General features: G+C 34.4%; 1 protein-coding gene across 3 annotated transcripts; it reads right to left on the bottom strand.

Moving 5' to 3' along the window:
- Window positions 1-721: 721 nt before the first annotated feature.
- On the bottom strand, window positions 722-26,796 carry ZGRF1 (zinc finger GRF-type containing 1). Of its 3 annotated transcripts, XM_063309953.1 has the most exons (20): window positions 24,946-26,789; window positions 22,480-22,556; window positions 19,947-20,049; window positions 19,760-19,863; window positions 16,637-16,769; window positions 15,854-16,029; window positions 14,846-15,033; window positions 14,229-14,368; window positions 12,259-12,405; window positions 11,028-11,142; window positions 10,000-10,256; window positions 9,103-9,262; window positions 7,991-8,068; window positions 6,759-6,906; window positions 5,700-5,827; window positions 4,394-4,517; window positions 2,711-2,887; window positions 2,175-2,309; window positions 1,478-1,739; window positions 722-1,075 (listed from the first exon to the last, which is right to left on the bottom strand). In XM_063309953.1, exons 1-20 carry the CDS (start codon window positions 26,549-26,551, stop codon window positions 924-926), a joined length of 4,410 nt encoding a protein of 1,469 aa, XP_063166023.1. In that variant the 5' UTR covers window positions 26,552-26,789; the 3' UTR covers window positions 722-923. The 3 variants fall into 3 exon arrangements, 2 of the variants coding, with proteins under 2 accessions (XP_063166023.1, XP_063166024.1); XM_063309954.1 differs by lacking the exons at window positions 19,760-19,863; window positions 19,947-20,049; window positions 22,480-22,556; window positions 24,946-26,789 and adding an exon at window positions 17,471-18,410; XR_010068400.1 differs by lacking the exons at window positions 722-1,075; window positions 1,478-1,739; window positions 4,394-4,517 and having other exon boundaries at window positions 2,178-2,309; window positions 24,946-26,796.

Genomic DNA, 26,796 nt, shown 5'->3' with positions numbered 1-26,796 from the left:
TGAAAACATATTTTCCATTTTCCCCCCTTGTTTGATATTTGTCTGAGGCAGCTAACCAACACATGCCAAGAATTACAGTAGTGTCACTTTATTGTTAGGGTTTGTGTTGATCAGACACACATCTTGAATACTATGTCTTGTTCTGGCAGTACACTTAAAAGATTCAAACAAATGAAACAAAGATGATCAGGGACCTATAAATTAAGTCCAATATAGAGAAATTTAAAGAACTTGTTATATTCAGCCTTCAGAAAAGGAGACTGGAGGATATGATGGCAGATATGTGAAAGTGTATTTTACATAGCAGGCCAAGCCACAAAATAGTAGATTTAAGTTACAAGAAGGCAGACTCATACTGAATTATAGAAATTATTTATTAACAGTAAATGCGGTTTGACAATGAAATCAATTACCTAGAGAATTAGTGGGTACCCTTCCTTTGGATGTGTTTTAGCTTAGGATCAAGTTATTTGTAAGAGATACTTAGTTTGTATTTCTGCATGAAGTAGGGAGTTAGAATGGATGGATTAAAAAGTGTTCCTTCCAGCACAGTGATATTAAGTGATATAGTTGATAAGAGTAAAACAAGCCAAGTATGGACTTTCTTTCCAATGATCTTACACAATTGATTGCAGCATGTAGGTATCTATTGTAATAGTGAGAACTATAATCCATAATTTATGAATATATTTATATCCTATTGAAAACACCATGAAAAATATTTAAATTCTGAGTTTATTTAGTCCCATGGTACTTTCAGAGCAGTACAAGAATTAGCTATGTATTAGGAAAAAGTATGTTGACACGGAATGTACAGTTCCTAGTAAGTTAGCTTTCATTAGAAATGATCTTGTTATAAAGCTATTTATTATATTTAAATTATCTCCAAAATGAAACTATTGATATGATGTAACCCAATATTTTTATGTGTTTGGTTTTTGTGAAAGTGATTCATTTTTAGATTTTTCCTTTTCCATGTTGATTTCTTCTTCCGCCTTCCTTGTGAAATAAGATTTAATGATATCTTTCAGTTGCTGCTCACATTGGCTAGCATGTTGTAATCCATTCCTTCTCCCTATAAATAGCAGAATAGTATGTTTATGTATTAACAGTTTAATTTTAATTTTAATAATATATTTTAAACACACTGGCCTGGATACAAAGAATCATATAATTCTCCTCACCCAAGTTTGATATAGTGATGACTTTAAAGAGAGCCAGTTTAAAGTTATAAAGGTGTCACCTTGACCAGAGAGGCCTTGGTTCAAATCTCCAGGGGATCACAGAACTCTCCTGGAGATTTTGGGCCAGTCGTTCTCTTTCTAATCAGCTTACTTCAAAAGTCTGCTATCGCAAAAATAATATTGGAGGGACCTTTCCCTCCACCCCCACTGCCTTGTGTTTCAAAGAACAGGCAGATTATAAGTACAATGAATGAATACATGAATAATTTATATTTTAAAATATCTTACTTTACCTGTGCAGTGCTGAATAACACTTCCCCACAATTTGTTCTTTCTTAAACAGTTTAGATTTCCTACTATCAATAAATGTCTCTTTCCTCTTGTCAGAGCCACATTAACTCGCTTTTCTGAATCTATGAAGCCAACTTGTCTTGTCCTTACACAAGATAAAACAATTATTTCTTTCTCTGCTCCCTGAAAAGCATCAACCGTAGACACCTGGACAGTCTTTATTTGGGCAGCATCCATGTGTACAGCACCAAACAAGTTACGGATCTGCAAACACAAACAAATGAAGTCCCTGACATTTTACAGCTTTGTATATGACTGAATGAAATAAAATTATGGGCACTGACATATGCTACCATTGGAACAGGTTGATTGAAAAAAAAAGATTTGAAAAACACAAATATCAATGAAAATTCTTTATGGTTAGCTATATACATTACTTTTCTAATTAAAGAGAAAAACTACATCCAAAATTGAGGCAAACCATCCCATTATTGAAATATACATTTTTAGTTTTTAATTAATAATGTATTTGAAACATAATCATTTCCAATAATTCCCAATTAGTTTAAAGAGTATTAAGGCAAATTAAGTCATAAGGAAGCTGAGGATTTCTTGTTTGAAAAATATCAAATTAAAATTTAGACTTAATGCTATCCTGAAAAATACTGCATTGGAATTGTTTTGATGATTAAAACATACCTTACTCATTTGGGATTTGTAGAGGGTTATTACCCCAATCATAGATCCATCGACTCCACTGGCGATCAGAGACTGTATTAATTTGACAATGAAAAGAGATTCTGCCATATTGTGGAAACTGTTGTCTGTCTCGATCTAGGAAACAGAACAGTTTTGGAGTTATAACTGGGGAAAAAAGCCAGTAATATGTTAACTAATTTGTTTGGTGGAATAATGAAATGTAGTACTATTAACTTAAGACTAATTATCAAGTTAGATTTCTCATATGGTTGCCACTGGAATGCTCAGTCAATTGGGATTGAAAGAAGTACATGCTGTGGGAAGAAACCCACTCATATGGATTAACATTTTAGCCATGAGTGTATGGGTTTATAAAATGAAGAAGCTCCATGGATATGTTATACTCAGGACACAATTATTTCATGGATGCACCTTCTTCAATTTTAGCCCTAAACAATCGGTTACAAAAAAACATGAGAACTGAGATCGTAAGTTCTTAATTTTAAACTACTACCTTCAATTAATGCAATACTTACTTGTTCTGATCCATTAACGTTATAAAAACACAATGTTGGTAGCCAGTCCATGAGAGGACTTCGATCTGTTTCAGGAATTCCATTCAACATAATTCCTTCATAAAATAGTTCATTAGTTATAGCAGCAATAACAGGGTGACAACGATACTGTGTCCTAAGTAATATAGACCCATAGCCCTATGATTAGTAGCAAGGAGAAAAAGAAAGAGAAAAAAAAAATAACTGAAAGCACTGTTAAACCCTATTATAACTAAAGCTATAACATACATAAACTCTTACTGCATAACAAATTTAATTCTATGTTGAGATTTCTTTTTATGCTAGACTTATAGTTCTAAATAATATGTTCAACAAGATAAGGATAATAGAATAGGACAGTTATTAAAATATAAGCTGGAAAAATCTTCTAACCCTTTTGTATCATGGGGCATGCATTCTAATTTTTTTTCATTTATTTAAATCCAATCATTCAAAATGCTTAGGAATTTTATCTGAGAGAGATTTCATACAATTGTGTCGTTACAGAAAAGGGTTGACAGAAGCGGTCATAAGAAACAGCCCTTTTATTTTACACTGATTATTTCAGAAAATATGTAGTAAGAATTGGTTATAAAATCCTTGTCACAAACTGGAATATTAATTCATAGTTTGGGGGCTGTCATGCTATCATCACACTTGATCTGAAATAAATAGGATCATTAGCATAACTCTATAAGATTGTTACTTGTGAAAGACATACCTGCCTTCCTGGTTTATAAAATGTTTCAGTATACCAAGAGTTATGGACACTTCATCCATACCTATAGAGAACTGAGATAATTGTTTTTAAACTTGAAGTGTGGGTTGTTGTTCTTTACCATCTTTAAAATGGTTTTCTTTCAACAAAGAAGTAAGGTAATTTGGTCATATGCCTTTGAGTTGTTTTTTTCTAAACCTATTTTACATACTATTTCTTTTTTCTTATTTTTAATTTGTGAATCATATTTTCCTTGCAGCAACTGTCTTTCAAATTAGTTTATTAATTAGCAACATTTGGAATGTATCTGTACTTTCTCTATTTTAATAAAGGAAGAAGAAATTGGCAAACCAACCCTTAGAAAAAAATACATAATAGTTTCATCTTATCTACAAATATGAGCTTGTAGGCTATAGTACAGTATAACTTACATTAAAGGTTCAAAGAAGGAATGCTATTTGATAAAAATATTTTCAAAAATTAAAGGACTAATATTTGTGAAAATGATACACTGGCCTTATGGATTCAACCCAGATACTGTAACAGATCCTGCCTGATTCAGGAATTCTGTAAAATATGATTTATTCTTCTTTGGAGTGATTTTTAGAAACATTCCAATAGAAGCATTTGTTCTAACTGCACCACTAATTCTTTGTGGGAGAACTTTTAGGGAAGAGAGTTGATAGTTATCCAGTCCTTATGAAATTCTTCTACATGAATGCCTATTCATAATGGACATCAAATCTGTCACATGTATTCCATGCTGAAATATCTACTAATTGAAGTATGTATTAAATAATTTCAAAAAAAGGGCATATACCATTAAGAAAGCAATATTTTGCTATATATAGGTGTATTTAGAAGATTTTTAAACTGCCTCACTCCAGAGGCTCTAAATAAGTTTAAAAAAAAACAAGGAGGTGTTTATAGATATAAGAAGTACGCACCATCAAACAGAGTCGATCAAAGAGAGTTTGTTCCAAACCACTGTCATGTGCACTTTCAGACCCTTGAATGGTAGGTGGTAGCTGCTTAGGATCTCCAACAAGAATCAGCTTTTCACATTCAAAGCTATAAATGTAAACATATTTCTGGCCATCACATATTAATTTAAAAAATGGGAAACTTCCTTTCAGCAAAAGGCAGCTCATACATTATATAAGCCATAGCACTGGCCAAAAAAGCCTAAAGACAAAATTAGAGACACCATGCCATACCTGTCAAATGCAAAACCACAACCTTCAGCTAGCTCTAGCTGTCTGACCAACTTCCTCTTGAAGCCTAACAGGTAATACAGAGCTGAAACTATGCTATATGCCTGTTTGCTTGCTAATACTTGCTACAGTTTAAACTCTTACTATGCTCAGGAGCTCTATGCTAAAAACAGTTAATTATCTCTAAATTGCTTAATTTCTTCCAGATCACAAAGTTCCAGCAAACTTGGAGCATGGTATGAAGAAGCCCAAATGAAAAGATATTAAAATATTAACTGTTCTTCAATGTTTCATATTTTGCCAAACAGCATGTATCCTTAGCTAATGTAAGCAAGTAATCCTTAGCTAATGGATTACTTGTTCTCCATGCATCCATAAACTGGTATTTTTAGGCAGATATATAATTTCTGTATTGGTTACAGGTAGTCTCCACTTAATGACCATTTCTTCAGCGACTGTTCAAAATTACAACGGCACTGAAAAATGGACTTACAACCTGTGCCTGAAATTACGACTGTTGCAGCGCCCCCACAGTCATGTGATCAAAATTTGGGTGCCTGGCAGCCCATCTGCATTTATGACTACAGAGGTGCTTTAACTCCCCCTATCCGCCTATCTCCCTGCCCATCTCTGCCCTTTTGGAAGCCCAAACCCTGCCTTGCGGGGCGGCAAGCAGACCCAGAACTGTGCAGCTCCCCTCTCTTGGCTGCATTCACTATACTTGGAAGATTTATTTCACTATTACAGCTTTAGTTTTTCAAAGACTATATTGTATTTAGAACCTTGTAAATAACGGAGATCAGCTTCACACAGCCCTTCTTGTCTGTCAGCCAAGTCACTGCACCTCCACCACTACATCCACTACATTTTGAGAATTTAGTTACAAGGCTGGTCACTGAGTTGTTGCCAATAATAAGAATTACATTAGTTGGTTCTAAGATGATTCCTGCTTGCATTCTTAAAGCAAATTACATCATAAGTTAAAACAGTCAGTACAGCTGCATTTAACTACTAGTAGCAAAATAAAATGATGCCATACCGTGCAATAGGGAGCAGAGAGGAAGGTTCTGTCATTTGACTACACTCATCTAGAATCACTATAGGAAACTTAAGATCTTTCATGCATGGAAACGAGCAGGCAGCACAGGTAGAACCCACTACCCTCACCTGTATCATTAGAGAAAAAATAAATATATATCTGTACAAATAATGAACCATAAGTTGTACAATCAAAATTCAACTTATTTGGTTATTGAATGTATTTATATCCAGAAATGGTGCTACCAATTAAAAAAATCAAATTTATAATAAAACATAATGAATAAACATGACCCCATGATCCTGAATCTATTACCCCTATGCCTGGCTTGCTTTTTTGTTTGTTTTTTTAAATGAAGCATGAGGGAACTAAAAATGCAAGTAACTTCATGTTCAGTTTATCCATCTGATGCCACATTTGCTAGTTTCTTTCAGTAAAAGAATGATTACTTTATGGCCAGTCTTATTCATAGTTACAATAAATGCTCAATTTAAGGGGTAGTAGTTAGTGGACTTTGGATTAAGTGGACATAATTCTGCTGAATTTGAGTTTGTCCAAATTTCAGGCAATAATAACCACCCAAACAATGGGTTTGGGTCCAAATTATTCATCTGTAGTATCATTGAGTTAGATCTACCAAGTCTGTAGTTCCAACATTAATGTCCATAAAAGTAATTATTTTTACACCACAGGTTAACTAATGAAGGATTTCTCCATAATTATATTTCATTTCACCATCAATGCATAACTGGGGCAAGACTCCAATTAACTGTCTCCTAAAAGAAGTGTTAATAGCACCCTCACTTTCTTGCTTTAAATGATAACTAACGATGCTTTTTCAATCAGGAGTTTAAAGTTCCAGATTGTCCTTTTAAATAAACTTTGCTTTAATTTTGTATTCTTACTATCCCATTGGCTTAGGCTAAATGGCTTTATTGTTGATTGTTTTTATAATATTTTTACACCACGTTGTATTCCTTAATCAGAGCATCTAAAAATAAAATTAATAACAAAAATCTATGCTCCTTATTGGCACATGCAAATATAATTTATCATTACCTTTTTCAGGGAAGCTTTATTGGTGCCCAACTTATGATGTTCAATAGTCTTCTTTACAAAGATTTTTTCCACTGGGCTTAAATCTTCCTTCATCAAGGAAAATAATTCTTTCAGCTGTTCATTTTCAGGTCCTGAGCCAGCATGCAAGCTTTAACATATTGCATAGTTGTAGAGAATAATAGTGAACAGAACAGTTCATTTGTGCTAAGACACCTCTCCACAAAAGACTTCTGCTTCTGCTTTAGGTAGATGCTCAGTTACTAACATCTGAGAGAAGATCCCTTCCCCCCCAAAAAGATAGCATAGCATATTGCTTTATAGAATAAAGAACAGAAGATAAAGGATTATCTATCTGAATGAGCCTTGTATAAAAAGTTATATTTACACTTGAATAATGAATTATAAGCAATAGCCTAGGTTAGAACCTTCTTGTTTATATATATGAGTGCGTTCAAACATGCTGCACAGATGTAGCCAGCAAGGATATATTTATAGTCCCCCATGAGGCGGAGATGAGCGGTGAATAAATTTATAAAAAAATAAAAAAATATATATTTATTAGATTTATCTGGCTGCCCATCTCAAGGACACAGCTCATATATTTGTTTTAAATGTACACTTTATCACCAGTTGTTTCCAGAGTGGCTTATACTGATCAAAACAATTTTTAAAAAATAATTTTAAAATGTCCAAACAGCAGAATGATGTAACAATAAAATCATAGAATATAATTCACCTGACTTTTAAAGAAGATCTGAAAAATAAAATGTCCTTTAACATAATATAGAAGTTGTCATCAACTCTACTTCACTAAGAACCCATTACAAGTGCTTATTTGGATAATTTATGTCTCATACTTTCTAATACTCAAAATGGCTTAGAAAGTTTAATAAATGCTACTGTCCAAATGCCCAGTGTTCACTTATCCCCCGCTAACTTCGGAGGATAGGGAGTAATGGTAAATAAACTGAGAAAAAGAATATCTTATGATGAAAGTAATAAGGGAATAAATGATTCTAATTGTATAAGTTGCTAAAAAGACTGCTTTGAACTTCCACATAGCTACCTGTACTTTGAAAAAATTCACACAACTGTAACAGCTGCTTAAATGGCTCTCTTGTGAAAGTACTGGTCTACAGTTGTGTCTCTACACAAACTCTTGCTTGATCAAAGGCTCCTAGAAGACCCATTATGTGACTCTTGGACCTGGTCAAAGATCTTAAGCAAGTTACCTGTAAGGAAGTATTGGCTTTGCAATTTTTTTAATGCTTCCCACTCTAATGAAGTCTTCAAATCCAATGTCTAGTAGGCTGAAGTAAACAACAGTTCATTATTTGAAATACATTAAAAGAAATGTTGGCTTTTCATTATATTTTGTCATAGTCATTAAACTTCATCAGTTTACAAACTGAAATGTTCATGTGCAAATCTGAAGCTGTCACACTGGGATATCCTTAACCAATTATAAGGGCCCAGGAGGGTTTCTTTTTTGGTGCTTTGAGTCAGTGTTGACTCCTGGTGACTGCCTGAACTAGTCCTTGCCATTTTCTTGGCAAGGTTTTTCAGAAGTGGTTTGCCATTGCCTCCTTCCTAGGGCTGAGAGACGGTGACTGAACCATGGTCACCCAGCTGGCTTTGTGACTAAGGCAGAACTAGAACTCACGGTCTCCTGGTTTCTAGCCTGATGCCTTAACCACTACACCGGACTGGCTCAGGAGGGGGTAGGGACATAAATAAACAGAGTTCTTCTCCATCTGAGAGGTAAAGTCTTTCCACTGAATGCTTCAGGGTCAAAGGGATACTAATGCTCCTTTTACTCTGCAAAAGGACTGAATTGGAGGAATTTGATAGAAACTTGCTACATTAATCATTTTGTCACTCTGTGGCAGTGTTAAATAGTTAGGAGAGAAGAATCAGAAAAAATGCTCTTGAGGCAGAGTGTGGTTCAAATTTCAGTAGGTTTTCATAGAACTTCAAGCTCCCAAAGAAACTCCAAATAACATTCTTTTCATTTTTCAGCATTTCCATTCCAAATTGATTCACATCAGCTCTATGCTTTTTAATTTTTTTTTCCAACCCTAGATTAAACTAGTATTTATGAGTACTCTTTTCTTCCATAGCAGGCCAAGTGTGAAAGTCTGATTAGAAAGTACTTTTAGATTTCACCAAAATAGCATTTTATGTTGATACCCAGAAGGAAAGCATGAAAAGTTGTATTTGATTAGTTTGCAAAAACAAAGAGGAAGGGGGAAATAATATGCACATACAGTATTATTGTAACAACAACAACAAAAACACCTTGTATGGGAACAGTATGAGCATAAATGATTTCTGAATTACTTACCTCAACAGTATTCTGTCTACAGCAACATTTGTGGAAGAAGAAACTAATACTTTCCATGGCACTGACCTTTTGCCATTAGCTGCTTCACTGATTTCAAATATTTGTACCAGGAATAAAATAACAATAGCCAGCAACAAGCTTTTTCCAGATCCAAATACACCTATATGTTGAGTTTAATAAATTAAGTACATTAACAGAACCAGATAAACATATTTTGCACTAACCTTTCAAACTGCTATTTTCTTTGAAACTAGGCTGAGCATTAATTGGGTTAGAGAAATCAAATATTCATCATGAGAAAACATAAACTAAAAACTCTGAGCTGTATATACAGTGATTGCATCTAATTAGCTGAGATGTTATATTGGGATTAGAGTAGAAAGCTGACTAACACTACAATTGTAGTATGCTAGAATAGTGAGAAGATTCAGATAATATTTTGTCCTAATCTCACAGTTCTGTGTAGGTAGAACATGCCTTTCCATTTAACCTGCATGTCAATGGATATTGAAGTAGATTGCACAGAAACCCTTTTCAATATAAAAGCTCCTAATGAAACCTAAGTAAAGTTCTTATTTTCCTCCCCATTGCACACTCTTTGCATATCCCAAATATGCTCATGGCAAAACCCCAACCCTCTAGAGCAGATTTGGTGGGGTACATGGGAAGCTGCAAGATAGAATATGAAGCCAGTACACCAGCATGGAATTAAACATACTGTGTTCAAGTTTGAATATAAATGGACAATAGTAGTAAAAACAATATAGATTAAAATTCTGGAAAAAAGTGTTTAGGGAAGAAAGAAAAAATTGAATATAGTTCATTAAAAATATGGACTAAATATAGAACTGGAGAAGCAAAAAGAAAAAAAGAAGAAGCTCTTGTAAAATAATTTACCGTGTATTATTGTTATTGGAAACGTCTGATATTTCCCTGTTTCTGTATTAATTTCCTGTGATGTCATCATGGCACCTATCTGCATCACTGCTGTGGCCTGATCCTTATTTAGCTGAAAATCCTGAATAATTTTACCAGCAAGATTTATAACTATTTCTGGGCTGAAAGCTTCAGAGGTTATTGCGTTTGTATTTAGCACTGGAGGTTTAAACTTTTGTTTCCTCTCTTTGGTTTTTGGAGAGAACTCTTTGAAAGTCCTAAAATACAAAAGAAGAGAAGTTTCACCTAGTCAGAACTATAGTACTAGAATTAAAATATACTGTATTTCCAGTCAAGTGATTCAAATTAATTTATTTATATCAATGAATGTGCACATGTGCTTCTGTTTTTAAAAGATAATATTACTGTCATTTATGATTGTACATTAGATACAAGGAAATAATTTAAAATGAAATTAAATATTCTATTTTATTTCAATCCTTTCTTAACACCCATTCAAGATATTTGTGGAAGCTGTGCATGTCTGTATGTATATGTGAATTTAGCAAATATTTTTTCTCTATAATTATCAACATAAATATTATTGCCATGGTCTGTTGTGACCTATTTTATGGGTGCAAACCATAATGCAGAATTAAATTATATGCTGGGGATAAAGACAATCTTACTCATCTCTGGAAGCTAAGAACAGACTAAAAATGGCTTAAGTGATACATTTTTTTTATACTGTAGCCACATCTCTCCTAGTGTACTTACTGGTACCTAATTGGAATATATTAGTGTATATTCCAATTTAATTTTTTCAAGTCATCTAAATTTCCATGGATTTAAAAAACCCTGAGATCACAATGATTGCAAATATATATTTTAATCAGATTATACTTTTGTTTGCACAGTTACATCTTAAATATTTCTCACAATATATGCAAAATTTATATTAAACTGTGAAGCAATATTTGTTCTGCCATTTTTTCAATGATACTGTCTACAGAAATAATTATCTAAATTATAAATAGGAAACTACATACTTTGCAAGTAGATGTTGCATGATTGGCAAAGTGATTGAACTGACATTTTCCTGTATATTTCTCAAATTTGTAAGTTCAGTGCTAGCATTACACACGAGCAAGGCATGAACAATCACTAAGAAAGAAAATATAATAAGACATAGTTATTAAGAGATGAACTTAACTAAGGAAAAGTCTGAACCATAAATTAGGTCCAAAAAGACATAGCACTATGCATGCAAGTAGCAAATGTAACAATGGTTTTTAAAGTAAATAATATGCGTGGGTTTATACATTTGTATCAAGACTAGTGGATGTCAGGGAGTGTTTTAATTCCTTGGCCTCAAAGCAATGTTTTTCAGAACTGACATGCATCTTCTACTTCTTCCTAGCATTTTCCCGTTATTGCGGGGTCTGCTTTTCAGATCTTGAAACGCCACTTTGCCCGATTGTCCACATCCTCAGGGCGCAGACCCTCAATTTGAATGTACTTATTGATGGTGTCTTGCCATTTCTGTTTTGGTCACCCACGTGGCCGCCGGCCATCCATTTTAAGATGGTAAACTATTTTGGCGACAGTGGAAGGTTCCACTCTAAGGACACGTCCATACCAGTGAAGTTGGCTTTCTCTCATCTTTTCTGTAATTAATGACTTTTTAATTAAAAACTGACATGCATCTACCATTTGCAATAGAAGAAATATTCCCATTCACAAGTTGCTCTCTAGAACTTAAGAGTTTTTTGTATTATGGTCATCTAATTCTGTCTGCTTATCAAGGATATATTTGGATTTCTTACTATCTATACACATACCATGTATATGTTTCTATAAGAAAAGCAAGTAATTCTGTTTCAGTTCAACCCATTCTTATCCTGTACTCTAGCTCTGCTTTCCCACTAATCCTTTAAAAGACCACATACCATGCCTTGGGTTTAGTCAGAGTTGTGCAAATATTTAACTTTCTCAAGCTGACCACGATTTAAGATAATTTTCAAGCAAACACATCTCACTTATGGCAAAACATCCTGTGGGTGGCTAAAATATTTGGGCTACTTAGATTTTCCAACCTATCAAATGCCATGAACTGGGTTTTCTACTACCTCTTAAATAGCTGATCTGATACAACAATCTTTTTTCTAGCAAAAGGTGTATGTGTTGTTCATTCCATTTTATGGCATATTAGAGTTAGTCATATTTTGAGTAATCTATTCTAAGACACTTACAGAAAAAAGATCCTGAGCGGAAACTTACTATTTGAGCACCAATTTGAGGGGCTATAACCACTGAGAGGTTCCAGCTCCACTTCACTGCTAGAGGATGGTCCAAAGAAAACACTATATGCAATGAACGTGTCCAAGGGTTCAAAGGTCAAAGTCTTGGAAACAACCCAAAGATCATCTGTCAACATAGTATATATATTTGCATAAGTTATGCCAAGCCATCACTTTTGCAGTTCAGAAGAATATCTACAACTGAAACTTTGAGAAAAGTTATTTCCCTTTTCTTCTTCCTACTTTTTCTTCCTGCGATTTTGGTATTTTTCTTTCTCTTGGGGAAGATCTATTTCCTCTGGCTGTTTTGAAAGACAGCAGGATTAGGGCTGTCCAGACCTGGTGGGGGATGGGCGATGCTGTTCCAAAGGGTAGGCGTTATGACAGAGAAGGCGTGCCTCCCGAGTTCCACTGCTTAACAGATGGGTCCCAAGGGATGCCAATCCTGGTTCTTACGGGATAGGCAGAAACAATTGGAGAAAACAGTCTTCCAAATGTCTGGCCCTATGCCATGTAGGACTATATAGAAAATGACCAGTACCTTGAATTGCATCTAGAAGCCCACTGGTAACCAGTGTAGCTTGCACAGTAGAGATGTTACTGTATATGGCTATACCAAGTCATGTCCAACATGACTCATGCTGTTGTATACTGAACCAGCTAGAGCTTCGAAGTGATCTTCAAGGGTAGCCCCATATAGAGCACATTGCAATAGTCCATACATGAAGTGATTAAGGCAGAGTGACTGTAAGAAGGGTCTCTTGGTCTGGGAACAGGTACAACTGATGCAGAAGATGAATCCACGCAAAAGCTTTCCTGGCCACAGCTGCCATCTGCTCTTTGAATAGGAGCTACAAATCTAGGAAAAGCCCCAAACTGTACACCAATTTTGTCTGTGGAAGTGCAGTCCCATCCCAAACTAAAATCAGAAAATCCTCAGAGCCAGATAGTCCTTGGACCCACAGCCACTCAGCCTTGGTAGAGTTGAGCTTAAGCCTATTCCTCCCTATCCAGACCCCAACAGATTCAGACACTGGGACAAAACCTTGACAATATCATTTGGTCAGTCAGGGGTCAGCAACTGAGTCATGTGCTTTGTTGGTAGCTATAGGAATCAAATCAATCAATCAATCAATGATATTTGACTCCAACAGATGACCTGGCCTAGCAGTTTCACATAGATGTTGAACAGGAGACATGAGGGCATGCCAGTCACATATGTGACATGGGCGGTGATATAAAGTGATCAAATAAATATAGTTATCTGTTGGTTTGAGGCTAACTGTAAACCAGTGTCTGCAGGCTACCAGGAGCTGGATGAAACAAAATGAGCTCAGATTAAACACTTTCAAGATAAAGGGATTTTTCCCCCAGTGAATATTGAGACAATCAAGTAGCAATGGTCTTGATAATACCTCTGGACTGGGCTGCATTTCCCCCAAAAAGAAATGGTATGTGACTTGAGGTTCCTTCTAAACTCATGATTTCTGCTTAAATAGCAGGTTGAAGCCATGGCTGGGCCTTTGCCCAACTTTGGTGACAAATTGCAGCCCAATCTTCACCAGGATGCCTTGGCAACAATAACTCACAGCCTGATCACCACAGTGTAGGTATATTGTAATGTGCTCTCTGTGGAGCTGTCTTTGGAGACAACCTGGAAGCTCCAATTAGCCCAGAATACAGTGCCCAGACTGCTGGCTCCAGATGATTGGTGCATGGAAGTTTCTCCATACCTGTATACTTTTGTCATATTGTGAACTGTTTATTATATTATTATTTGTATATATTTGGTTTGTTCTTAGTCTGGGGTATACTGTCCAGTCATTAGATAGGGTCAGTTAACAAACAAATATAATGTAATATAACATTATGTTGTAACATTATTTAATATAACATAATGTAACGTAACAAAAATTTTCCCTAGTCTCAGAGATTTCCAAGTTTACCAACCTTTGCTGTACGTAGAGGAGTGCTCCTTCCGGTTCAGTTTAAGAAATAATTTGCTCTTGGAAACACAATCAAAGCTAGCCTTTGCAACATTACATCTCTTCAGCTTACCAGACTGTTTTCTTTGAATATCAAAAGTTTTCCTGTAAAAATGAAATATAAGAACCCTATAATTTATATATTGCTTTTATAAACAAATACTAAAAATGGGTTTTCATGAAATGAAAAAAATAATAAAACTGGGGACGTGAGCTTTAAAATTAGTTAAAATAATAAATAAATTCTTCATTAACATCAATATTAATATCAGTAATAGAGATTGATTGAAAGTGTTAAACTACTGTAGTATACTTAGTAGTAGTATACCGAGGAGATACCATGATCCAAGGAATTGCTTAGCTGTGCTTGAGCTGACACTGTCTGCTTGAAATTCATTTGTAACATTGGGCTTGTTGTTATTACTATTTTTGCACTATCATAACAACATACTTTTTAATTACTTTTTAGTAACTCTTTCTAAAGAAAACCTAAGTAATGTAGAGGCCATTTTCATTATCCATTAGCACCACTTCCTTTCAGTTATAAACTACTATTCAAGTGTATTTAACATTTCAACATACCTTATTAGAAGCTGGCATTCTTCATAGATAGAAATTCTTTGACATCTGAGATAAGTTGCAATGCTCTTTATATCATGAAGTATAATACGAGGTTTACTCTCCATCCTTATAGGTTTTACATCCTCAAGCCACTTAAAAAAATCACATTGATCTCCTTTAGCAGCATCACAAGCATAGAAAAGACGACCCTGAAGCAAAATGCAATCCATACAATTAATCAATTTATGTAAGTGTGTGTGCAGTTGTGTATGAATAAATCTATTGAACAGACAACCTGACTACAGTTCATTCAAGAAAGCAAGCAAGCAAGCTTAACTTTATAGGTCAAGTGATTTTTGGGATAGTTTAACAGATCTCTTGGAAGATGCTGATTCAGTTAAACTGGTTTTGAGTGATATGGCTTTTGGGTCACAGATAGTACAAAGTTGTAACTAGATATATCAGATTATTGATCTGATACATCATATTTATTAAAATAAACTTATTTTTCCTGCTGCTAATTTGTTTAGTGACTCCCTTCTTTTCATATTGTTTTCTATTAAAGGAGCAAATGCCAGGTTTTAAGGAGTGATACTCACTGAGAAAATTGCACAGGGACAAAATGTCCCAGCAGCCATTAGTACACTTACAAAAACAAAACTTTTACGTAAGAAATCAGATTGCTGGCCATTCAATATCATAAATAGGTTCTGCTGAAACTATTCCCCTTTCCCTCAGGGTGCCCGGAATTGAGCTGCTTCAGCAGTTTACTGTTAAAATGCTCAAAATATTTTGTCATGGTTATTAATTCAATATTTGTCAGATAAATTTTCTGATAAAATGTATAATTTATTTTATTCCCAAAATACAAGCCAATATGCACAAATTAGACATTTTAAAATTTGCAACTTCACAAAAAATATCTATACCTATGCAGTTCACACGCATGCCCCATTAATATCTATCCTAGTAAAACCATGGTTAAAGAAATTATGATAATGCGTGTTAACCAAGCCTCTAAAAACGTACCTTATTTCGGCCTTCTTTTCTAACCATAACAAGTTTAGTTGCTATTTTGTGGCTGCAGACAGGTGCAGAATTCTCTCGTTGCCCTTCTTTCACTGATGTATAGAAAGATATATCCACTTTCCCAAGAGCATTATGTAGCTTTTGTGATAGTTCAAACAATAATATGTTTAAATGTTCTTTTCATAAGTATAGGAAATAATAAATATGAGATGTTATGCAATTAGAAAGTGGGAAAAACATGCATTTAAATATATCTCATTGCATATCAAATACTATTGATTTGCTTCAGCTGCCTAGTCAGCTTTTCATGTTTAATAGTAGCTCTAGTTTAGGGAAGGGAAGAACTAAATTAAAAACTTTTCAAAGGTTCTTTAAAATAAGAATTTCTTAATTTTACTGTCATCTATAGAAAAACGACAAAGTAAACATTGGGGAAACAGAAACCCTATCAACTGTTTTAGTGCTAAATATGGGTTGCCATACAATACAGACAGAGTTCTCCTTCATTGACCTATGATGCAGATGAAATGAAATGAAATGAAAAGTACTAATTGACTTTGGAAGTAGGGGCCAGGGAGAGAATTACGATGTAATTTTTCTATTGCAAAACTGCTAATCTTGGACAAGGCAGTTTATATTGGTCAGAAATCCCATTTGCTATACTAGTGATCCTATAAAATTTGTCCTCTTGAGAAGTCTAATAAAAAACCTTGACTGCAATGCATTTTTAGAACCATTTATGGATTTTGAGTACCAGTATTAAAATGAAAAGTTGGATCATACCAATCAATGCAGTAGTAAAAACCTTCCTATAGTGTGCTGGTGACTGAAACTCAACTGGGATGTATCTCTGCCTTTTAGGTACATTAGTATCCTTTACCATATTCACCCTAGGGAAATACAGTCCAGAGGTGTCCTGAAAAATAAAATAAGCAAATTCCTATTTCCCTTTTTCTAGTCTCATATGCAGATATTATCTATATTTACAGCTACTGAATATAACTTTTATTAAGGCAATAATAATTACTATTATTTAATTTTTATCCCGCCTTTATTGTCTATCCTTCAGGCTGTTATGATCACAAATCTTAACTGGGTCTTTTAAAATACATCTATTTGAATGTTAAATTGTAACTATAAGTAATCTGGAAATATACTTATCCTGCCTCCAAAATGTATATAATTTTGGAACCTGTCTTTGTTGAGTTCCATAAAAATCACCTTAAGAATTCAAACAATTATTGAAGATCCTGGTTTGTTCTGAAGCTTGCAACTTTAGTGTCCCAGTTTAGTCTAAATCAGACCATGATTAATTAGATTCCATGTTTTACCACAGCTTGCAGCAAAAGGAAGAGTCTTGGTTCCATGGATGTATAGAAACCTTGCATATATTGATTTAACAAGCTACAATGTAATTATGAGAAGTGGCTCTATATCTTAAATGTAACAACAAATATTAAATATTTTGAAGCCTATTAACAAAGTATCCTTGGAAACCTTTAACATGTTAAAAAAAACCCTGTAAGAGAAATACCAGGAACATACAACAAAGCTAATCTGAATGTACACATAATGGACAATTTTCGACATTTCCTAACATTAGGAACAATTACATACCTTGCTATCTCTGGTTATGTTGGAGAAATTCAGCTGACCTAATTCAGTTAGAGTTTCCTCAGTGCAAAAATGTTGATTTAAGTGCAGGGAAAGTTTCTTTCTTTCTGAAACAGAATCTTGGCTGATAAAGTTTCGCTGCTGTTTACAAAGCATGCTTTTTATTGTCTCCAGATGCACAGAGTCCAGAGGGCTTTTATAGATGACATTACTCTGATTCTCTCTCCTGTATTCTAGTGGCATTCCTAAAAAACTTTCAGCTTGGATATCATCAGCCATGTCCACTTCATTGCTATTTTGAAATCTCAAATCACAACCAGTTGTGTTGTGGTATTTCTGCCATTTGCTTTGTTCCTTTTGTTCAGACACATTAGGAAATCCATTCTGTATAGCTGTCTTGTCTCTTACTCCTATGTACTTTTCACCCATAAAAAATTTACACATCCTGTCCTCAGGCCCTAACATTTCTGACTTGTCATATGTGTTGACTACTGAGAAACCACATTGATGATGAATCTGTTTACAGATCTTTGCACTGGGATAAAGTTGGGAATCAGAAAGTTGTTTATCTACAAGTCCAGAAACAACTGGAGTTTGTGTTCTAAGAGCAGGTAAAAGGATAGACGTATCATTTGCTGGACATATGGACTCTCCCATTCCTATAAAACAGGGTACAGTATGTGGACAATTGAAAACAAAATTCTATGGATAACATCATAAAACATTTAATATTAGTATTATTTTCTGTCCATATTTGTTGGAATGGACTGCCTTTCCATAAATATTTCCAGTAGCAAAAACTTAACTGCAGTCATTGCTAATGCAGCACATTGTATTTCCTACTACGACGACTGTATTTCCTAAGCTAATGATTTTGTTAAACAAAAGGATCTTAAAACTTTGGTTATACACACTCTTGAAAATTTGGAATTGCTATATTCTTCCAAACTAACATAGTGAAAGCTTTAAAGTAAAGGAAAAGATGTGTCTTTCTGTTACTTGAAACTCAAATTAAGTTCCTAGTTACTTTTATTAGCATAGCTATGACTCTAAACAAGATTAGTTAGATTAGAAGTTGGGAAGACATCAAAACATATTGCAGTATGTCTCCATTTCTTAGTACTACATTCTTCATACCTATTTCATATAGTAGAAAATAATTGGGGTGTGGTAGGTAGAGACTGAATATATTTCTTTTGTTCATGGACAAAAAATAAATTCATAAATGAAGAGCTGTATTCACAAAAGGGTGAGAGACAAAGAAGGTCCTTTCTATGAGCAGAAAATCATTGTGCATTGAGCAAAATGTCATGATCCCAGCCAAGTAGGCAGGGATGTGGAGGGAATTTCAGCATAATTTCTTAAAATATGAATCACATTTTGACAGTGATCAAGCTAGATTAAGAATGCTCAAATACTAACTGGAGCATTCAAAAAAACCTGGCACAACTGTTATTTATATCATCAACAATCAAAACTTTCTTACTGAAAAAGGTTTTACTATCCATATGCAAGTCTGGAACAGTTTTGGACATCAGCAATTCCTGCTCTTGCATTGTTTCTTTACTATTTGGAGTTGAGAAAAAATGACAGCCAGTAGTCTGTGAGGAAACCCACTGTTTTGATAACAGCTGAACAAAAGGAATGTAAAAAGCAAAAATATGTGAGGAAACTTAGTTACAAATAGATACAAATATCTATATTGTTTTGGATTATCAAAAAAATTGCTCATATAATAGAAATGTAGAATTACTCATTTAAACAAATTATTTGCAGTAATGCTTGACTAATCTTTCATAGAAATCATCTTATTACTTCTAACTTCCAGTATACCAAGAAGAAAACATGCAACAGATACCTTGATCGAATGATTAAATTCCCACTATCCTCCCTCCTCCTATAGAAAAATCTGTAAGCATTTATTCCCATATTTTATAGAAAACAATGAACTGCACTTTGATGTTCACTTAGTCCCTAAATAACTTATTTAACTCAAAATTAGCAATAGATGTAGATAATGATGTTCTTAAGATTATATCTATATCTATATATCCTTCCTTCCTTCCTTCCTTCCTTCCGAAAGAGAAATACCTTTAAGAAGGAAAAGAGAGACAGAAATGTTGCAATTATGTTCTTGAAAAAGAGAGAGGACATCTCTAAATTCCTTGGACAGAATATTGTCCAATATGAATACTGTCATATTGACAGTATCTAGAATCAAAGCAGCTTTGTGGTGGTAATTTTTTTATTGTTGATGATAATGATAAAACAAAATGAGCCACCTAGTCATACCTCATTAAACTCCACCGAAGCACATTTCTTGAAGTCCAAATCTAGATTTGAGGAAAAATTTGTCACAATCTGACGTGGCGGTTTAAAAGACACAGTCTTTGTTACTATTAAGAGGAAGAAACACACAAAATGTTGAACTATCATGTTGAACTTTGATAATTAATTGTTCATACTGATAGTCACTTACAAAATTTATTATCGACTTCTTCAAAAAGGTTGAATTCCTTTTTAAATGTTTTAGTTCCACTGTTACTGAGATCATCTTCTGAAAGTTTCCTTGAACCTAGAGGCTAAGGATAACCCCCCACCCCCAAATAAACATATTTAATACATTCCAGGGTGACAAAGGATTTTGGATTAATTTTGGGCATTAATCACGGCATATCAGCTTGGCAAACAATTAATAAATAAAACAAGGGCACTAAACAGGAGCCTCAGTGATTCCTCTTAAAAATTTAGGTAGCATAAAAAAGCATCTATAAAGATCTTTTCCCCTCTGATGAGAGGGATTGGATTAAACTGATCCTAACAGGAAATTTCCTATCCTATGAACTTCTGATAGTGGTAATGATTATTCCTTTGATAAACAATAGTATTTTAAGCCATCATAACTCTGACATTTTTCAGAGTATTTCACAGATTAAAGAATCTATAGATTTAAGAAATTTTCTCAGTTCACCTGAACAAAATCAGGCACCGCAGGACAGGACAGTTCTTGAGCAGAGAAAAAACAGGCATCCTTTGAAGTAGGCTCAGATTCTGGCATATCACTGTGTGGATCCCTTATAGGATATGAACAGGGTTCTCTCATCATCATCTCACTAGCTGCTGAGCCTTTCACCTGGTATCCGTGAAATTCAACCACCTTTGTGAATTTAATGGAACAAATATTGTAAAGCAATGATGTTCATTGACCCCCCCCCCAAAAAAGCACCAAGAAAAATAAAATTTGCAAGGACTTATTATAGTTGTTCATTTTATTAACCATAACAGCAAATTGGCCTTATGGTTTAGAATTTGAGTGTTTTAAATTTAAGTTTTCAAAGTTGCAGTTTTTGCTTTAAAATTGAAATCTGATTCAGAAACAGAATTCTATCAAAAATATGGTGTTATAATCTTACATCACACCTGCAAAGTGTTTTCTGCAGAAATAAATCAAAATGTAAGAGTCCTTACATTTCAATTGAGAATTCAGACCCTTAAAAAATGTCATAGGAAAAACCTAAAAATGCACAATTTTACACATATTTACCTGTACCTTTTAAATCATTACCTCAAAATCATTTTTAACATGCAAATTCCTTATTTCCTATACAATGTCATATAATATACAATATGTATTTAAAAATGCTTTAATAAGCTGGCTTTTATTAGCTGACAATTATGGCATTTTTTAAAATAACATATTAAGATTAATACATTCCATTTATTAATTTCTGGTATATGGGGCCTTGTCCCCATCCCCCCTAAAATCATTTATTATCTAGCTTAGTAGAAGCATCACAGCAGTATAAAGCCAATGCTTAGGTAACAGTTTCTTAATGTAAACCTATGTGTAAATGTATAGGCAAAAAAGGTGATACAAATTTAGTTTTTATGATTTCCAGAAGCTAAATGTTTAGAACTTTTATGTGTCCACAATACCTAGTCATCCCAAAGTGAATTTAGCTGGCTGGGTGACCTTGGGCCAGTCACTCTCTCTCAGCCCAACTCACCTCACAGGGCTGTTGCTGTGGGGAAAATAGGAGGCGGAAAGAGTATTTGGTATGTTCAACACCTTGAGTTATTTATAAAAATAATAAAGGCGGGATTATCTCTCTCTCTCTCTCTCTCTCTCTCTCTCCCCAAGCGCTGCTGCATATACACTGGGGTTTATCTGTGTTTTATTAATTTTTTTCTCTACACCATAGCAACATTTCAATGTCTTTTAAATTTTGAAAAATATAAGCACAAATTATTAAAACTTCAGAATGTTGGTGTATTTTGCACATCTTTACTAATCCTTATATCTTTTAAAGAACCCAGGCACTGAATTGCAGTCTACTTAAGAGTATTAATGACTTATGTGTTATTACATTATTAAGTTGCTCAATTGCAAAAACTATCAGTTCATATGTATGCTAACACTTACATTCACTGGTGACCACTCAGCAACAATGACCTTACCCTACTTCATCTGAAGTAGTCTAACATCTACTGGGACCCTAGAAGCACACCTCCTGTCACAGTGCCTGCCCTCTAGAATGAGGTTTCCCCTCGAGCTCTGGGGGGCGCCCACCCTACTGGTGTTTCAGAGGTCCAGGCTCTTGGCTAGGGTGGTTGAAAATCCTTCTGAGTAGTGTTGCCTAGTTTTGCCATCTTTTTGCTCCTTGCCTTTATTATTTTGTTATTTTTTCTCCATGCTTTTACTTTGTGAATCACCCACAGTATGTGGCAATGTACGAATTTAATAAGTAATACTAATGAAATAATAACACTAGGCTAACATCAATACTTCTTTGTAGGAGACTGAACATTTTTTCATCAACAAAACCTTGCTCTGGAGAATCCCCAAACAATGGAGTGATTTTTAGGACTCCAGGGGCACACAAGCAGGACCAGGAAGAGTCAGTATGAAAAAAATGCAGATAGGAAAAGTCCCCTTAGAATGCACTGTGGAACACATAGATTAAAACCATTATTATTATTATTATTATTACTCAACATCCAAAAAAGATTACCAAATTTGGAGAGTCAGAATGCAGGCAAGGCATCTGCACCTCTTCAGGACAAAATACTTCAGCAAAATTTTGTTTAACTACCAAAGAAAGAAAACCACAATGAACTTCAGTCCCCAGACTAATTCAATATGCGTATGTCTGTTATGGATTAATGCTTTTGCATATATGAATCTGTTAGACATGAATTCAGTTTGGTAGAATTAGTCATAACAACAAATTAAAACAAATTACTAAGTTCAAAGTTGTAGAAGTAAAAGAGTTGCTAGAGCTAAAAATTCTTAGAAACAGAAAAAATCAAAGAATCTTTAAACAGTGAAATATTTGAAAATCAAACATCAAATATTAACTGCTTACACAATAAAAAATCAAACATTGTAAGTATCACTTACACACAGCACTACCCATCTCACTATGCCAAGAGAAACTCTTTTTGAGTAAATTTTAAAGAGCCCTGAGTTGGATGTAAATTTGGCCTTGTACACCAGAAAAAGACTTGAGGACTTCCATTTTTCTTTCCCACCTTGGCCTCTCATGTTCTGGAGATCCTCTGATTAAGATTATGGCATAGGACAATTCCCCTCCTCCTTTAAAAATATTCATCTTTGATATTGGAGGGTCTGCTACAGAGAAGTAGAAGCCAGGAAGTCCACTTCCAGCATTCCAGTGATAGGCACCTAAATTTAGGTCCATCTCAGCTCTTCCACAAAGCCAGTTTGGCCTAGTTGTTAAGACACCCAGCTAGAAAGCAAGAGACTGAGTTCTAGTCCTGCCTTAGGTGACTTTGGACCAGTCACACTCTGTCAGCCCAACTCACCTCTCAGGGTTGTCGTCGTGGGGAAAATAGGAGGAAGGAGTATTAAGTGTGTTTGCTGCCTTATTTTTTAAAATAATAAAGGCGGGTTAAAAAAAATCTAAAAAAAAGTAAAGCTTAGGGTCAAAATCTATTGGTATTTTTGATAGGAGATGAGCCTCTGAGAGCATCTAAAATAACCTGCATAAATTGAGACTTAGATCTTACAACAAAATATAAGAATAATTTTCATATATATTGAATTCATGTTAAGGATCAGAATCTCATCTCGTTTCATGTCAGAAATGCAGGAAATAGAAAGGGGAAAAGTATTAATTAAATTTTAAAAAGTTAAAAACATTTAATAAAAATATAAAATTTATATAATTCTAGCCCAATGCCAGGCCACATTGATGGCAGAGGTGGTTCCGACCAATCAGTCACTCTGTGTGCATGTTGGTCCCAAAGGGCACTGTAAAAGATGGGTAGTTGTTTGAATATTGCCGCATTTACAGCAAATATCCTTGAAAATCTGAAAAAAAAGGGGAATTTTGTTTCATCTTACGCTCTGTTTTTCAGATGAGACAGGGAGAAATGGTTTTTTAATAGAAATCAAAAACAGAACTTAGTTTGAGAATGTTCCTTTTGTTTCTTATAAGATATGTTTAATAACTAGTATTAGTAGTTTTTACAATAATTTTGCAGTCAATATTCTTTCCATGTCACAAATGAATGGGTGGGGAAGTAAGAATCACGGAAGCTTGTTCAAAAACAGCACATATAAAAAAATCAATTTAGGCAAAAGTTTACACTTTTAATTTATTCCAGTATACAGATATTTTGACTTCTTGAGCAGATGTGTGCCATTTTAAGAATAATTTTCTGAAAAGCAGCATAAAATAAGAAATACTTTTTCTTTTCTCACATGGTATCAGTACTGCTTTATCTAGGAAAATTACTGTTAAATGCTTAGTGAACAGATTTTAATTTTAAAACTACTATTAATCAACAGTATGAAATTGCAAAAATATCACACAGGTCATATTGAATTTTCTAAAACTTACAGCAACTATAGTCTCTCTATATAAAATATTCTTACAGTAAAAGATATTTATAACATTTTTTAAATTCAGGTATGGAAAGGACTAGGTGAACTAGTGAAAAAAATACTTCAAATTATATTTACGGAAGTAAAAGCAAACAACCTTTTTCTATCAATCTCACTCTGGATGTGATGGCTTCCTAAGGCTATGGTATGTTCAAAAACAGACTAACAGTCTGAAACCTATTAACTGAGGAAAGATTGAAGAATCAACAGCTATGGGGTAACACAAACTGAAATCTTTGTCTTCATTTGATTTGTTTTAAAAAAATCCAAAATACATTCTGCATTTTTTAATTTTAATGTTTACTTAGTTACGCTATTTTTAAGGAGTAACTAAGTTGAAATTAATTTTGTTGATGTTTGTCTGAAATACAATGGGGAAAAATATCAGAACTCTTATTTTTTACTGCAAAGAATTATTTTATTACTATACCAAATACCTGTTTCAACCTCCATGTTATAAATAAAAATATATTATTTTACAAACATTATTTTTATTTGCAAATAATATGAAGCAGTAAAAATATATGGAATGTTTTTCTGCCTCGAGTTACTTAAGTATAATACTTACTATCATGCATTTCACAGTCTGCACCACTCTCCATTAACAAGCTTCTGCCAGCACAAAGCAATTGCTGGTGAACATCCATATTCTGAGCATGTATCATACTTGTATCTATCTTTTCATTAATTGAAACTTCTGAATTTTGCCATTTCCCCCCCCAAAGAGCTATGCTATTTTCCTTAATTTTAACAGGCTTTGCAGAAATCTCATCGCAAAGATGTAATGGCTGAGATCCTGAGATCCTATACAAATCATGATCTTGTAGAAACATTAACTGCATATTGTCTTTCTTTTCACTACTGCATGCAGTTACATCACAGTTTTTTTGAGCATCGACCTCAAGTGGGTGTTTAATTTCCTGCTTTAGACATACAGAACCTTGCGAAACAATGCTATTTACATTAGGCTCATTATCTTCTGTGTCACTAAAATCCAGCATCTTTAAAAGATTAAAATTAACCTCTGTAAACTGTTTTCCTGGACTGCCAAAGTCAGCATCTGTAGATCTGTTTGAAAAACGTTCAGAACACATAATTGCACATGATTTGTTTTGCAGGTATGGACAACTCCTTTCCAAATTATCAATTTGTCCATGTCTGCTTGATTCCGATAATGTGTCTTCAAATGTTTTGAACGCATTTCCACAGTTCAAATTAGCATTATCAAATGAACTGAATTCAGCGTTACTGCTTTCATTCATGAAGGATTCAGCTGGTAAAAGGTCACATGGCTGACTTTCAATAGAACTTTTACTAACAGGAGAAATATCAATTTTCCAGGAAGAAGGCATTTGTGGAATCCTTTTATGGTCATTGTATTGGCTTCTGTTTACATAGTCACTCTCGTTTAAGCCCTTTTGAACTGGTTGCAAATCACTAGCATTCTCTTCGTTGTGTTCTGTATTACGTACAGCAGATAAACATGATGGCATATAAGCATCCCAACGGCTTTTTGTTTGCACAGTTTTTTCTGAGATGTGCTGTGGGTACATATGTTTAGTAGTTTCTCCACTAGTATTGTTTGTGAAGCTAGAGAAAGATGCTTTCTTATTTTTTAGCAAAGAGTCTGTGCTTACTAATGGCTCAACTAAAGGCAGAACTTCTGGGTTGGATTCTGATTGCATCAGTGTAAACTGTAGATTTTTCAGTGAGGCAGTAGTTTCATTTTCTAGTCCCCTGGAAGTGTTCTGGTCATGGTTCAAAAGTGCTACAATTTGAGCCTTGCTTCGAATGTTCTGCGGAACTGCATGGTACCTTGAGTTGACCGGTGCATTTTCTAACTGAAATCTTGGCTTCAAATATTCAACAGCTATGCTGTCAGTACTGTGTTTTTTATTCTGTACTACTTCATGTTCATCGTCTAAAGAGGTAGAAGCCAGAAAACTAACCGGCTCAGCATTTTTAGTATTATTTGTAGACACATCCTCATTTAAATTTGGGAGTAAGACGGTATCTTCCTTTTTTTTGCAAGGAACAGAAAATAAAGGAGAAGACGCATAGAATTGGCAGGGGAAGAATGAGAGAGGACCTTCAGATGTAGATGGCAATGCAGGTTCTTCCACTATCTTTTTCTTTGCCACCTGACGTGGTACTTGGAAACCCTGGAAGAACATTTTGTATTTGTAGCAAGTTTAATAAATGGAGTATCAGTTATGTACATATTTACTTGCAACATGCTTATTCTACAATAAACCTGTGCAAAACGTTTGAAGAAGTATTCACACAGAAACCCTCCACAAAGCCCCGAGGCAACTGTGTCCTCCAGAAGGCCCAGTATGGGTACTTCAAGGGATTTTCTCTGAATATTCAAAGACAATCTAGAAAAACCCTTATAGCAGCAGCAACGAATTTTACAGAG

This window comes from Candoia aspera, chromosome 8, assembly GCF_035149785.1.
Source record: "Candoia aspera isolate rCanAsp1 chromosome 8, rCanAsp1.hap2, whole genome shotgun sequence".
In the NCBI taxonomy this organism is placed as follows: domain Eukaryota; kingdom Metazoa; phylum Chordata; class Lepidosauria; order Squamata; family Boidae; genus Candoia; species Candoia aspera.
The sequence above is the reverse complement of the archived record's forward strand: the minus strand, read 5'-3'. Positions and strand labels throughout refer to the sequence as shown.

Bases quoted from the DNA above. Each gene is read 5' to 3' on its own strand.
- ZGRF1 (XM_063309953.1), bottom strand. From the start codon at position 26,551: ATGTTCTTCCAGGGTTTCCAAGTACCACGTCAGGTGGCAAAGAAAAAG. The intron at 22,557-24,945 runs GTAAGTATTATA...TTTCTTTGGTAG, and splicing joins AGACTGTGAAATGCATGATA to TTAAACAAAATTTTGCTGAA. The intron at 9,263-9,999 runs GTAAATTATTTT...CTCAACATATAG, and splicing joins TCCAATAACAATAATACACG to GTGTATTTGGATCTGGAAAA.